This window comes from Antechinus flavipes, chromosome 5 (assembly GCF_016432865.1).
Source record: "Antechinus flavipes isolate AdamAnt ecotype Samford, QLD, Australia chromosome 5, AdamAnt_v2, whole genome shotgun sequence".
NCBI classification, from domain to species: domain Eukaryota; kingdom Metazoa; phylum Chordata; class Mammalia; order Dasyuromorphia; family Dasyuridae; genus Antechinus; species Antechinus flavipes.
In genome coordinates, this window is record NC_067402.1 from 193,224,685 (window position 1) to 193,240,450 (window position 15,766).

At 34.6% G+C, this 15,766-nt stretch overlaps 1 protein-coding gene across 9 annotated transcripts in view; it reads right to left on the reverse strand.

Annotated features, from left to right (window-relative positions):
- Window positions 1–1,390: 1,390 nt before the first annotated feature.
- Window positions 1,391–15,766, reverse strand: part of DYRK4 (dual specificity tyrosine phosphorylation regulated kinase 4) — a 71,938-nt gene continuing 57,562 nt past the window's right edge. For 6 of the 9 annotated variants that reach the window (XM_052001229.1, XM_052001230.1, XM_052001228.1 and 3 more), the window contains 3 exons: window positions 9,578–9,707; window positions 6,211–6,383; window positions 1,391–1,732 (listed from right to left, as the gene is read on the reverse strand). In XM_052001229.1, coding sequence (XP_051857189.1) covers window positions 1,464–1,732; window positions 6,211–6,383; window positions 9,578–9,707 — 572 coding nt within the window. In that variant the 3' untranslated portion in view covers window positions 1,391–1,463. Of the gene's footprint in view, window positions 1,733–1,804; window positions 1,884–6,210; window positions 6,384–9,577; window positions 9,708–15,766 lie in introns of all 9 variants that reach the window. The other 3 variants (XR_007954310.1, XR_007954311.1, XM_052001226.1) reach the window with 3 other exon arrangements.

Genomic DNA, 15,766 nt, shown 5'->3' on the forward strand with positions numbered 1-15,766 from the left:
TCGTTCTTGGTTGGAGTGGAGAGGAAATCTTGTCACCAGCCTTAACATAGTTGAAGACAAGAAGTTACTATATATATTTTCCCTGTGTTTTGAAAGGCATCCAATAATAGGGAACGGAGTACTAGGACTTGTTTGGAAGAAATTGGGTCCACTGTTGCAGAGGTTGAAGAAGCAGAGGAAGAACTCAATATGATCATCAGTACCAAGTCAGCATTCACATTTATACTCCATGACTACTGTGGGTTTCCCCCATAGATCTATTCTTGGACCTCCTCTTCATTGTCTCACTTAGTGATCTTACCAAATGTGGTAAGCTGGGTGACAAGTTTAGCAAAGGTAAATTCTAAAATGATTTAATTATGGATCTAAAGACATTAGTGTGCCTCATGATTTTGATTATCTCTACATTAGTCTATATATATGGCTCCAGGCATTCTCCTTGGCCACATTATAAGAATATGCTGAATATGACATATGACAAACATGAAAAATCGCATTGTTTTAGTAGAGCTATTACATTCAGCCATATCTCCCCCCCACCATTTTATTGAAAGGCAGTCAATAATAGTGGATAGAGTGCTAGGACTTGAAGACAATGGGTTCAAATCTCACCTCTGACATTAGCCAAGTGACTGTGGGCAAATCACTTAACCAGTTTTTCCAGCTGTGAAATGGGAATACCTTTAGCACATAATCCCTAAGTCCTACACAAATACCATTTTTCTTAAAAGATTCTAGAGAAAAAATGTGTAAAGATGGGAAGTATAAATATGGAACATTGTACATACTGTCAGAAATAGGAAATATATTGGTTAGTTTTGATGAACTGTTCTTAATCTTTGTTACAGGAAATGATTTTCTGGGTGAATTTAGGGTTTTTTTTTAATGAATATGATGTTAAATTATAATTTTTTTCCCAAGGGGGTATGGAGGGTATGAACATAAGCTATGTCCACTATAGGATAATAGGATAAGACCAAAAGAATCTGAGTGATTTTTAATGTTGAATATTGTCAAACTGCTTATCTAGACCCTCCAAAGTGTTCCAAACACATACTGTTCTCTCTCCCTTTTAATTATGCTTCTTATTGCTTATATATTTTTCTTTGACCTGAAGAAAATTAAGACTTGATTTCATTTACAGATATAAGCCAGCATTCCGTTTAAATGATACAGAAATGATTGGGATAGAGTCTAGGAAAATAATCCTGACACAGGTTGAAAAATACACAGTCACTGGTCTGTTTCTGGTTGTGTGCATAAACGTGTGTTTAAGTATATTTATAGAAGAGGGAAATCACACCCCCAGCAAGAGGAATCATACCAGCTGGCTGTGTGAATGGACATTTTTTTTAATGAACCTATATAAATTAAAAACAACAATCTGAAATATTGTACAATATAAGAGTTGTCTCTAATATAAATCACTGGTGGAAAGAAACAGAATCCATCCCCAGTGAAGGTCATACAATGGGTGGTAAGAAGGATGTAGAGTTCTTGGGAGATGTCTCTTTCTTATGTTCTCCCTCGAAGCCTGTACACTCCTTTGATTCCTCATTTGCCTCTGGTTTTCCTGTGGCTTCTGCTAAAGGTGGCAACCAGACCGATTCTTCTACTTTGCCTTCACCCAAAGATTGGGTGGAGACCTGCTGGTCACCACAATGTTGATCATTCCCAGTTGTTCCACTTTTGCTTGTGTCTGCTGTGATCTCTATCCCGGAGGTCTTTTCTGCTAAGAGAAAAATAAAAGACAAATGAATAAAAAATGTTGACATATGAGTATGCCTTTCCTATACTCATATACCTGGTGGTGGTGTGTTCCAGGGAAAATCATGATGGAGATGATAATAATATAATCATTCTTCAATTATTTTATTCAGCTTCTAGATCAGGGATGGAGAAACAAGCTAAGAATCAAATTTCTTCTACCTCAAAATAAATACCAAAAAGCTTAGCCATATTTATGCCCTGTGCTTTCAAAAATACAACAAAGCTTAAAGAATTCTTAGCAGTAATAGCCTAAAAGTATTTGATAAGGGTATGTTCTTTTCTCTCTATATATCTCTGTTTCTCTGTGACTGAGTTCCCTTTTATTATGTGTATATATCTTTTTTCCCCCTCTCTGTTATTCACTTTGCCTATCTTTGTCTCTTTCCACTCCTATATATCCCTTCTTCTTCTGTGTCTGTCTCTATTGGTTATATTTAAGACAGAAAATATTTTAAAATAATTTGCTGTTTTTAACTGAAAAGCTCCATGTATTTTTTGCATATGCAAAATACTTTATATTTCTTTCATTCTAAAAAAAAATAAAGCTGTACACTTATATGGCCCCCTTGGTGAATTTTAACAGGGGTTTCCTCAATGCAAAAAAAAAGGAAAAAAAAACTTTCCCCATATCTCTTCTAGACATTTATCATATTACTAAGAGATTTTGGTATCAATACAAATCTAGTCAATATTATATTCATTTGAATTTTAAAAATAAAATAAGATTAAATAGCATCTTCTATTTATTTGCATTCTAATTTTAACCTTTAGAAGTGGTAGCAACAATAACTCATTTTCATAAAGTTATAGTACTTTATAATTTATAAAGCAGTTTCTTCCTACATTGCTAGAAAGAGTTTCCTCATCCATTGGTTCCTTATACATAGATCTAGTCAGCCCTTAATGAAATCACAGGTCTAGTGTCCCTAAAACTTTTTTTTTAATTACTCTGAGAGGCAATTTTCTAAAAAACAAAACAAAACAAAAACCCAAATAATCAATAATCATGAAAAGTTATCTAAATCACTAATATTTAAATAAATGAAAATTAAAGTAATTTGGAGGTGCCACCTCATACTTATATTACCAAATGTGACAGAAAAAGAAAATGACAAATGCTGGATGGGAATATGAAAAACCAAGGACACTAATGAACTATTGGTAAAGCAATGAACTAGTCTAACCATTCTGAGAACAATTTAGAACAATCCCCAAAAGTCTGTAAAACTACATACTCTTTGACCCAGAGATACTACTACTAGATTTGTATCCCAAAGACAGCAAAGAAAAACAGAAAAGAGGGAATATTCTTGGAAGATGGTGGAATACACCAGTAAATTTCAAGCTCTCCAAATTCCCCCAAAAAACAGAACAAATTTGCACCTCAAGGTAAACATAGATTGGTGAAAAGCCAAGAAAATTTGGGGCATAACAGGGGTCCTCCTGATACAACCTAAGAAGATTGAAACAAAAATCCCAGTCAGAGATTAACTTCAGCTCCACAGAATCGCTAAATGGGGAGCCCTGGAGCTAGTTGGGTTTGTCTGGTGGCTCAGCAGGAACCACAGAAACTTTCACCTCCCAGACATTTTAAGGAGTCAGAGTCTGAGTCAGGAAAGACTGAAGCTTAGCTGATCAGGAGTGCCAGGCCCAGTTGTGCTGCAGGGATAAGGCCCTGGGCGAGAAGGAACAAGCACACTGGAAGTGCCGAAGCAGTTGGGGCAAGGATGCTGCTGTCTGCGGGACTTGCTTGAAGGGGGGGAGAGATCTCTTGGCTTGGGATTCCAGGTCAGAGAACAGAACTGAAGTAAAACTAGAGGTACCATCCCCTCATCCCATGATTAAAGGTGCTTACACTAATACTTTTTATTAAAAAATAAAAATAAGAAATGAGTCGGCAAAGAAGAAAGAATCCAACCATAGGAAACTTACTATGGGAACAGGAAAGAATGAGATTCATTTTAAGAGGAGGGCACTGAAATTTTTAAAAAACCTTTTTTCACCCCAAAGATTAACATTAAATGGCTCCCTGCCCAGAGAGAATTTCTAGAAGAATTCAAAAAAGACTTTAAAAATCAAATAAGAGACATTGAGGAAAAAATAAAAAATAAAAGCCATACAAGAAAAGATTATTTGGGGGGGGGGGGGCGGGGAGTTATCCAACTAGAAAAAGAGATAGAGAGGAAACTAACTCTTTGAAAATTAGAACTGGGCAAGAGGAAGCCAGTGAAGCTATAAGAGACCAAGAAATAACAATGCAGATTCTAAAGAATGAAAAAAATAGGACAAATGTAAAACATCTTATGAAAAGAAACAGATCTAGCGAATAGGTCAAGAAGAGAAAATATAAAAATAATTGGACTACCTGAAAACTGACCCCCCCAAAAAAACAAAACCCTGACACAATAATGCAAGAAATAATCCAAATTGTTCTGGAGAGAAAAAACATAAGGAGAAAATAGAAATAGAAAAAAATCCACCAATCACCACCTTAAAGAGATCCAATCTAGAAAAATTTGCAAGAAACAAGGAAAAAAAATTCAAATACTCTGGAGCTACAATTAGAATTGTACAGTCCTTATCAGCAGCCACAATAAAATGCTGCAGGTCTTGGAATTATGTCTATTGTCAATCAAAAGACTTAGGCCTGTGGTCAAAAATATCATATCCAGCAAAATTATCCAATAAGAATCAATATCAAAGATTAATTTCAAGGAACTTACCATGGACAAGTTGTTTGTGTTTTTTTTAACATGGGAAATGTATGTCATATGGTTAACATTGACAGCAGCAATAGGGTAGCTCAAAACAAAGATTAGAGCAGAGTTAATGTAAAAATAGTAATTATGTTTTACAAATGAGGTGCAGAGAAAGAATAGACAGAGGAATTAGAGGGGGGAAGAGGCCGCTTAGTTTTAAAAACCCACTTACATCGGGAATGGGTTAAATAGGCAACATTACATATATATCATAAAGGGTATAGCACCCTCCAAAATCTATAAAACAATAAAGGGGGAGGGGATTGCAGTCGGGGGGAGCAAAGGGTGCAGGAAGAAGAAAAGGGAGGGATCCATAGATGGGGGAGGTTAAGTTTTAGCAATGCAAGTTAAAGAGTAGAATTAAAGCAGAGAGTCAGCAGAGATAGGAAAGATACATGTTGGGGGGGGGGTAGGGTGTGTAGATGTATACATAAATATATCCTTTCTTAATCACAGCTGGCTGATGGGAAACAGGAGTGAATGAAAGGAGGAGGAAGAATAAAGTTAAAAAATTGCACAACATAGAACAAAAATACAATTTACAAGGAAGTAAAAAAAAGATGGACACATGAATATAATTTCTTCTACTAACACACACACACACACAACACACACACACACACACACTTTCTTGAATTGGTAATTCATTGTTATATATTTTGAATCCTCCCTGATATTCTGCCAGACACATGACAATGTTCTCTTTTGTTTTATTTTGTTTTGTATTACTTTTGTTTTTCTTTTTTATTTCATTATTTTAATAAATAATAAAAAATTATTTAAAAAGAGAGAGAGGGACCCTTTATATATGAAAAAATTTATAGGAGAGCAGCTCTTTTTGTGGTGGTAAAGAACTGGAAACTGAGCGTGTCCATCAATTGGGGAATGTCTAAAAAAGTTGTGATTGTGATGGAATACAATTGTGCTGTTAAAAAAATGAAAGAAATGGTTTCAGAAAAACCTGGGAAGACTTATATGAGCCGATGCATAGTGAAGTGAGCAAAACTAAAATTATTTTTAACAATGACAGCATTATGATGGAAAATGCTATCCACTTCTAGAGACAGAACTGATGAACTCTTGAAGCATATTTTCCCACTTTATTCCTTTTTTTTAAAATAGTATGGCTAAAGTGGAAATATGTTTTGTATATGTATATAAAGGATATCATATTTCATGCCTTTTCAAAGGGTAGGAGAGGGGATGGAGAAAGCATTTGGAACTAAAAATTAAAAAAAAAATTAATGACACAGTGAGGTAAATGGTAAATGATGCCAGAAAGAATCTCAGGTCCCAAGAAGTTAATTGATTTGCCAAAGCCACTGGAAGTGAGTGAGCTGAGAATATGATTCAGTTCTCACAACTGATCTCAAAATTCAACAAGGATCCAAACAGTTGAGAATGAGTAGATGTGTGTGGATTATGCAATAAAAAGAAATCGCAGAAGGGGAAAAGGTATAAAAATAGAAAACTTTGGAGCTATTAGCTGTAGGTAGATGATAGCAAGAGAATAGGAATTACCAAGAGACAAGAGAGTCAACAGTAAAAGGCTGCAATTAGTGAACTGGAGTTCAGTGAACCTATTAGCCAAAGACATTTAGTCCAGAGAATTCTATGTCCAAAGTCCTCCATGGATACCTGACTCACTGTACTAAAGAACTAGGAAGTTGTAAGACTGCACCTGTCTTTCCTGAACGGACTTGCTGCTGGGTTTTCTCCTTCTTTTCTGCAAGGTAGCAGAGGCTGGTTTTCTTTACGTTCTGAGTTTTGGACCGTCCTTTAAGATTCCTTGACTCCTGAATCCAGACATGTTTGAGAGCCTGGTCAGGAGTCATTCGAAGTGCAGGATCCCATCTAGAAGAAGCCAGCAAAGCCCCCAAAAGAATTATTTTTCAATGAATTATTTTCTCTAAAATGCTTTTTGAAAATAGCCTATATAAAAATATTTCTAATTTAAGACAAGTTAAAAATCAAAGGTATCATTATAAAATAGGGATTACTATATCTGTTAGACTATAATGACACTCTGAATGTCATTCCCATTACATGTGTCAATGTGTAGACATACATGTATATTGAAAAACATTATAGAATTATGTAAAATTCAGTTTTTACATAAATCATATTTGTGGGGACAGAAGGAAAGTGGATTCTAGACTTGGCCCAATCATATAATTAGTTTCTAGTTATAATAGACTAAATATTTGTGCAATGTTTTAAAAAAAATAGGTTACAGTTGCATGGGGTTCTTGAAAGTTTCTCTATATGTTACTTAAAAGAAATAGTAAAGAATATCTCTACCCATGAGAAGCCCATACAATCAGTCTAAAAGATTTTATCCATTAAACACCAGAGAGGATTAAATTCTTGAATCACAGATCTGTATCTTGAGAAATGCTCAATCAACTTAACTGATTTACAGTTTCACTGTACAGAAGCTGTGTACACAAAGTTCAGCTCTTTTATGAACTCTTTAAAAGTGAAAAGCTTTGAGACACTAAATGAAATTCTAAGGGAAGGGTGCACACCATGGGGAATGGGTAATATTGTCATCAGGATTACATCCAATACTTATTCAGTTGTTTTAGTCATGTCCATATCTTTATGACTCATTATGGTTTTCTTAGCAAAGATATTTGAGTGATTTGCCATTTCATTCTCCAACTTATTTTTACAGATGAGGAAAGTGAGGAAAACAGGGTAAGTGACTTGCTGAGAATAATACAACTTAGTGAGTGTCTGAGGCCACATTTGAACTCAGATGTTGTTGATGTTAAGCCCTGTGCTCTACCCACCATGCCACATCTAGCTACTGCACCTACATTCAATAGTAAGAACCTATTTTCTGAAATTTTCAATTTTATTTAATCACTTTTCTCACATCTTTATTGCACTCTATAAAAATTAGTTATATTGCATTCATTAGATGATTTCAGTCAAATGGAGTGTACTGAGTATGCTAAAAGCTATTATAGCTTAAAACGTCACTAAAATTTTGGGATACTCTGAAGTTATAAAAGTGCAATTTGACCCAAGCTAAGAAAATGGAGTCAATTCATTGAGCTGAGCTCCAAACCCAGTAATAACGTAAGATTTCTTGAGTGCTAATATCCTATACTAAGTTTTCCATACTAAAATTAGCACTGAATTGTGTATTGTAATGCATCATTTATGTGGATTTGTAAGGGAATGAATTTTCTAGATAATTGAAATTTGCCCCCTTTGTCAAAAACTTTCAATTTTCCCACCTTAATCAAGAGCATTTGGTTATATTTTCCCCATCTCCTTTAAGAGATTTTACTCAATGTTATTTAATCTTTGATTAATAGTTCAAACTCATCATTGTGAATATCAGTTATTGTGATGTGCAGAAATGTTTTCAGAGACTCCTAAGCTAAATGATCCCATACTATTATCATTTTAATCTCAGAAGGATATTTTAAAATAAAATATTAAATTTTATCATGTTATATTATTTAAGTAAATATATAATAACACAAAGGAAATTGATTCTATTGAAATATAGTTATCAACATTTTTAAAAAGCAAGTTCACAAACTCCAAGTTATGAAACTTGGCTCTTAAACCATCCTTTAATCAACTTCCATTTTGATATTTCTGATAAATTTGGTTTAGAAAATCAAGTTTAAAGGTTCATCTTTAAAATAATTAAATTTAGAATAAATATATTAAGAGTAAAGACTCAAGGGCCTCTGGTATAAATAAGTTACATGAACTTTAGTAAATAGGTATCAAAATATTTTTGTGATTGCCAATTTTTAAGTTTTCAAATCTTTGATCTTAGAGTTCTTAGATCTCTAGAGATCTTTTAGAGTTAGTCTAGTAAATTCTAATTGTTGTCTAATCCAGAAAGGTCCTTGGAATTTATCTAATCTATCCCTTCATGCTACAGATGAAAAAATGAGGCTCAGAAGTGAAGTAATTTGCTTGTAGAAGTGGTCAGATCTCCAACCAAGTGAAGTTTCATTCTAGCTTGTGAATGCAAGCTCATTTACTCTACAGCTTCCCCAAGAGGAAAATAGGAAGCAGAATTACCTTTTTATTCTATACTTAGGGAAAATAAGCTATATAGATGGGACAAACACACATTTTTTGGTTTGGTGCATAATTAAGCCAATAAGAGATGTCAGACATTTAAGTCTCAATTCAATAATTAAATAAACCTAATCAATAATTAAATAAACCATGCTGCTGGCAAGAGGGATGGCACTAAAATCCCAAGATATAATAAAAAATTAAGAGAGGCAAAGTGATAGTGTGGATAGAAAGCTGATTTTTGAGAGGAAAATCTGTCTTCACCAACTATGTGAGCAAGCAATGCTAAGATTATAATTTCCAGCTGAGTTGCTGATCTCTTTCAGCCGAGGGATTTTCTTCACTGGGAATCCAACCCAATGAAATAAAAAGTCCAGAACAAAAACAGAAATTGACCTAGACTCTGAGCCAGATGACCCGAAGTTTAAATCCCAACTCTAACATGTATTAGTTATATGATTGTAGACCAGTCACTTAATTTTAATGGATCTCATGTTCCTCTTCTGTAAAATAGGAGTAATAATTCTTTATCAACCTTCATAAGGATATGTTTAAGAAACTCACTTTGTAAAGTTCAAAGCATTCACATTCTTTAGAATGTGGTCTGCAACTACTGCAGCCTATTCCCTTTTGAGTCTGTTTTTCATATCTCAGTGAAAACAATACAATGACATTTACTATTTCATTATGCCTGGTGGACTAAGCAGATCCAGGTCATATACAACTGCAATGGCCCTTCCAGTAGCTCGGAAGCACCAAATAAATCCATATGGGATAAGGAGGAAATGAAGCAGTGAAACAAAGTTAATTTATACTTTGTTGCCTCTGCTAAGTATGCTAATATGGTCACTTGATTGAAGAAGAAACAAAATCAAGCATTTGCTTTGAACTCCACTGCCAGGGAAACTTCTCTGCTATGTATTTCCTAGCCCCCACTTTGATGACAAAATTAATGAGGAAGAACTGAGGGAAAGATGTCCTGACCAACTCACATCAAACACTTTTTCAGAAAGTCCAGAAAGCTGGTGTCATAGGTTTTCAGCACCGTGGTGAGATCCTTGGAGTCTGGATATCTTTTTTTCCCCCTGTTGTTGGTTATATTTTTAGGAAAACCTTTGGAATCTTTAGAGATACAACATTCATTTTTAGTTCCAGGTGCAAATATTCCGCACAATTAAAACATTCTCACAACTGCTCTCCCAACTGGGTAACTGATCCTCTATAGTCAGTAAGAGACTTTTTTTTTTGTTTTATAACACTATTTTATATACATATATATACACACATATATATTTATCGTTTTATTTACAAGATATATGCATGGGTAATTTTTTTCAGCATTGACAATTGCCAAACTTTTTGTTCCAATTTTTCCCCTCCTTCCCCTCACCCTCTCCCCCAGATGGCAGGTAGACCAATATATGTTAAATATATTAAAGTATATGTTAAATACAATTTATGTATACATATCCATACAGTTATTTTGCTGCACAAGAAGAATTAGACTTTGAAATAATGTATAATTAAAGCCAGTAAGAGACTTAAATCAATAGAGCTCCACTTATTAGAGCTGGTTACTCAATTTATTCTAGGAAATCCCACTTTTAACCTCCCTACTACTCATCCCTAGAACAAGTACCTGAATTTGTAGGTGAGTACACAAGTACACACACACACACACACACACACACACACACACACACACACACACACGCAGAGTTTAAAAATGGGTGGTGAAGTAGGTACTTTGTATTTTGAATAACAACTTTTTAGTGACATCCTGCAAACTTCTGATGCTCTTTTGCACCCATCCCCTACCTTCTCTAGAAGATGTTATGTATTAAAGGAATGTAGCTCAAGCTTAATACTTAATCCAAACATGATTTTGAAGATAATTTATATTATCTCTGACACAGTGGCTCCTGATTATCAATGTAGATAATTGAATTGATGATATATACAAGTTATAAATGTAAAATAATGTGATTTTAGCATGATTTAAATATATATAAAACAAAATACTTTTCACCTGGTAAATTCTTTATTAACTTTTGAGTTTAAATGAAATGTACCATATAGTTTAATGGAGAGAAAGTTTTGACAGCCCGAGTTAAAATTTTTGTTCTACTCTTTAGTAGTGGTATGATAGTCACAAAGCTACAATTAGTGATTCTGCCACAAAATATGGCAGAAGTAAGCAAAGACCTGTGGGATAAAGTGGGAAGAAATTGGGACATTAGGCCTTAAGACCAGGTCATTAATAGGAGTGACAGGATCAGGCTGAGGAGAAACTAACTTCTTGTGTGGCCAGTAAGTATTGGAGGGAAAGGGGAAGAGATGAAGTGTGATATCTAACTGTTTCCAATTTTAGTTGATTATTCTTATACCAGTTGCTAGTTGGTAAAGAAGTACACCTGCTATCCTCCAAATTTTGGTACCATGGAGCCAAGCCCCTATTGTCCTACCCTAGTTACAGTTGCTCACACTTCACATACAAATCCTCTCTAGCCATAGTTTCCTCGTTTATATCATATAGTGTTGGACTGATGGCCTCTAAAGTGTGATGGAAAGTGCATTGGATTCATATTCATAAAATGTTGGTTTGAAATCTGGCTACATACTACTATCTATGTAATCTTGGGGAAATTACCTTCCCACAAGTTTCCTCATCTACAAAATAAAGACACTGGCTTCAAAAATCTCATCCAAAATGAAAATTATGTGTGTCTATGTGTGTGTAGCCATATTATGTCATATATGTGTGTATATGTATGTGGATGCAGGAATACATATATATATACACACACACAGATACGTGATTTTCACATACTAAAATGGATCTGTTATCAATTCAGGAGTCACCACCTAATGATGCAGATCACAACTCTATCATACCCTCCTATTCTGGGCAATTCTTTGTTTTCCAAAGCTTTGCCCTTGGGGTTCTGAAGAGGGCTGGAACTCTGGAGAGGTATATGTTAACTCAGTGAAATTTATGAGATGATGGTTCCCTCATTTACATATATACTTAGTACTTAGTATGGTGATGTAATGGTTCTCTAAGTTCATACATTATCAGTATGCTGCAATGATATAATTACAATAAAGTATATAGGCAAAGAAGGACTGGAAGAGAGATATTCTATCTTTGATCAGCCTCATGGTGGCTCTCGTGCCTCCTGCACTAAGATCAAGACTGGGCCACAATAAAAAATCTAGACTCTATTCTTGACCATTCTCGTGGTGTCTATCCTGCTGAGACAAAGGTCTGTCTGAAGGACCTCCAGAAAGCTAGCCCGAACTTTATAGGGTTCCTCTTAAAATTCTAGAGGATTTCTTTATTTTCTCCCAACAAAATGAGAGTACTAATGGAATATTTTGACTACCCATTATAATTTATTCTTGACATATGACTAAGACATCTACTTTCATTCATATGAATATATAATATGTAAGTAATTAGAATATATATAGTGTGAAATGCGTATTTATGAGTGTGAATACATATATTTGGGGAGGTAAAGACTGATTTTATTGATGGATATTATTCATTATAAGGTATACCTTCAGAACTCACTCAAGCACTACTACTCAGCTCATAGTCAGGTACTGAAATTACTTTAGATAATCCTCTACCACCATCCTGAACTTCTTTATTACTGCTGATGACCCCTGGAACAATTTGACCAAAATTAGAAAGGTTTTCTTTGCCTTAACTATTACAATTAGGGATATCCAGGTAAATGTTTAACAACTGAAATCTGAAAGCAAAATTACACATGACACATCTTTAAGATTAATCCTCATTATTAACATTTTCTCCATAACTTTCTTAAATGTAGACAATTAACAAAACAATAAATTAAATCCTTATTTGTAGCATTTACCAATTTCTAAAGTCTAAATGCTTGCCCTTGAAAATTAAGCAATCAATTCTTGAGAGCCTATTATGAACTGCTTCCAGCATATTCCTGCCTATAATCTCCCCTACTCTATATCCCACTTTCTCTATATACTAACATGATCCCACCTTTTACCTATAAAGTTGAACCATCTATAAGACAAGAAATTTCTAAAATGCATTCTCAGATCACAACTAGTCCTAAAAGAACTTGGGTCACCAATGCTCCATTTCTTAACAGTATCTTGTTAGTTGGGTATATGTCCTCCTAGTAGGAGAACCCATAAAGACTAATGAGGATAGATACACTCACTAGCTTGTACAAAAGAAGATCCATTGGACTACAATTAACTTTAAGATGAGGGATGGTAGCTGGCTAATTGCCCTTTATATCTAGAAACCATAAAGAGGAGAGTTGAAGATTCCATAGCTAGTAGGTGCTCCTAGAACAAAAACAGTGCAATCCCAATATTATGATTTTCAGTTTTATATAGGTCATCTTGTTAACCCCTAATTATCATTTTTATCTAGTGAACTATCTATACATACATAGATAGATACATAAATTACTTATCTTTCATGTATAAATTGGCATTCAACATCCCTCTCTTTGTGTTACCTGGAACTTGAGAAGTAGGTGCTCAAATTTCCAGAGCTCTAATCTTTCTCCTGGGCTCCAAACCTGTATCATTAACTATTTGCTAGACATCTTCAAGTAAACATCTTATAGGCATCCCAAACTCATTCTATCTAAAACAAATCTCATTTTCTTCCTCCACAAATCTGTTCCTTCTATAAATTGCTTCATTTTTATTGAAAATCCCATCACCTTTCCTGTTATATAGGCTTATCATTTCAGCATTATGCTTGACTTTTCTCTCCTTTACTCCACATCTCCAGTCAGATGTCAAATATTGTGGTTTCTTCCTCTGCTACATATATAACATACAAGGTCATAACTATTGTTCATTCCCTCATTACCAACCCTCAGGTTTCTTGCAATAGCCTCCTAATGTAAGGTCTCTTCCCACTCTGATTCATCTATTACATATAGCATGGCCAAAATAAACTTTTTTCAAGGTAGGTCTGATCATATTTCCCTGAGTTCAAGAATGTTCCTGTAGTTTAAACCACTAAGTACCATTAGTATTTAAAGTCCTTAATAATCTGTTCCCAACCTAATATTTCAGACTTATTATTGTATATCATACTTTCATAAACCCTATATATTACATTCAAACTGTCCAACTTGTTCTTCCACAAACTTAGCACTGATTCTCCTGTATTTATGCCTTTGCAGAGAGTCATAGATTTAGAACTTTGGAAGAGAATTTAAGAGTTCACCTCTCAATTTATATTGATAAGGAACCCAGAGAATCATAGGTTCAGAGGTTGAAAGAAAATAGCTGGCATTTGAACCCACATCCTCTAATTCCAAAGCCAATATCTAACTTCTGCTCCAGGCTTATCTCTCATCACTAATGCCTGTCAGAATGCTTTACTTTACTTCAAAAATCTGTTTGAGTGCCATTTTTGTTGGCAAACCTTTCCTGACAATCCCAGCTGTTGTTCTCTATTCAAATTGTGTATATACTGATCTATTTACATACTGTATCCCCAATAAAGGGGCAGTGGGGTCAACAATACTCATATTTGTGAGTTCAAATCTGGCCTCAGACACTTACTAGCTGTATGATGCAGGGCAAGTCACTTAACCCTGTCTGCCTCAGTTTCCTCATCTGTAAAATGAGCTGAAGAATGAAATGGCAAGCCACTCCAGTATCTTTGCCAAGAAAAACCCAAATGGGGTCATGAAGAGTTGGATACGACTGAAACAAATAAACAACAAAATCCCCAGTAGAATGTAAGTTCCTCAAAGTCAGACATGTTTTCTTTTGTTTTTATTCCTGGAACTTAGCACAATGCTTCAGACATAGTAGATACCTATTAACCCCCATTTTATTGGATTGCAATTGCCAGTCTCTCTTCTATGAACATCTCTTCCCCTCATATTCTGACAAACTTTTAGCTAATCTCAGTTCCTTTTGGTTTCTTATGTTTCTTACCTGAAAGTTTTGGTTTCTGAATTTAATTTCTAAGCTGAATTTGTCTTTTTGGCATAGATTCAGAGAATGTAGCACTAGAAACTTTCTTAAATTCCAACTCCATCATTATATAGATGGGAAAATTGGGGTTCAAATTGGCTAAGAAAAGTAACTGGTAAACCTCAAAAATGTTATATTTATATATAAAGTGAATGGTTTGTCCAGGGTCCCACAGGAACTAAAGTGGGAGAAATGGAATTACTACCTTTCTCCATATCTAGTCATGTTTTCACTATAGCATACAGGCCTTTCAATTTCACATTTGAAGGAATATCTCATTGACTTTTTAATATCCTCAAATAGATAGTGCTGACCTCATTGCCATCACTAACACTGTCATCTCTCCAGGGTCATAATATTTAGAACCAGAACAGACCCTAGAAATTGTCAAATCCAAATCTCTCATTCTACAATGAAGATGGTGAAATTATTTGCCTGAAGTCACACAGCAAATAGCAAAGCATGTCAGAATTGTGTCTAGAGGTTGCAATATGGGACCCAGGCTAAAATTAGCTCTTGAGTACTTGAACTGAAGGTTAAACCATAGCTCTTGAGTACTTGAACTGAAGGTAAACCAGGCTGACCTTTCCAATTTCTTTCCAGCATGAAACTACTTGTGAATGCTTCTGGCTTTAAAAGATTTTCTATATGGGAAGATATGCTTTCAATTCTTAAGAATCTAGTCCCACGGCCTTTTATTTTTCCTAATGTGAAACTATTTTTAATTTTCCTTTAACCCTTTGGATTGTTTAGTGTTAGGGAAAAGAGAGCAAGGCAAATACTGCTCAGGTAGTTATGTAAGTATAAATTGTTGACAGAATAGATAGTAGGGGGTAACTACTGGCTGTACTTTCCTACCCATTAAAGTTCTCTGAAAATCATAGATTCAAAACACATATTCTTCATTCATACCCTTTATATCTCTAATAATGGCTAACACAATGGTATGTATGTATGTATATATACATATACATATATGTCTATGTGTGTGTATATATGTGTGTGTGTTTTTAAGTATTTGTGTGTAGTATATGTTTGGTCCAGAGCTGTGATTTCCCAAGAATCCCTCAATCAATAACATTGTTCTGCAACTTCATATTTTAATATTATATATATATATGTATATATACACACATATATATCAGTATATCATAGAAAAGAGGCATGGCTGCAGC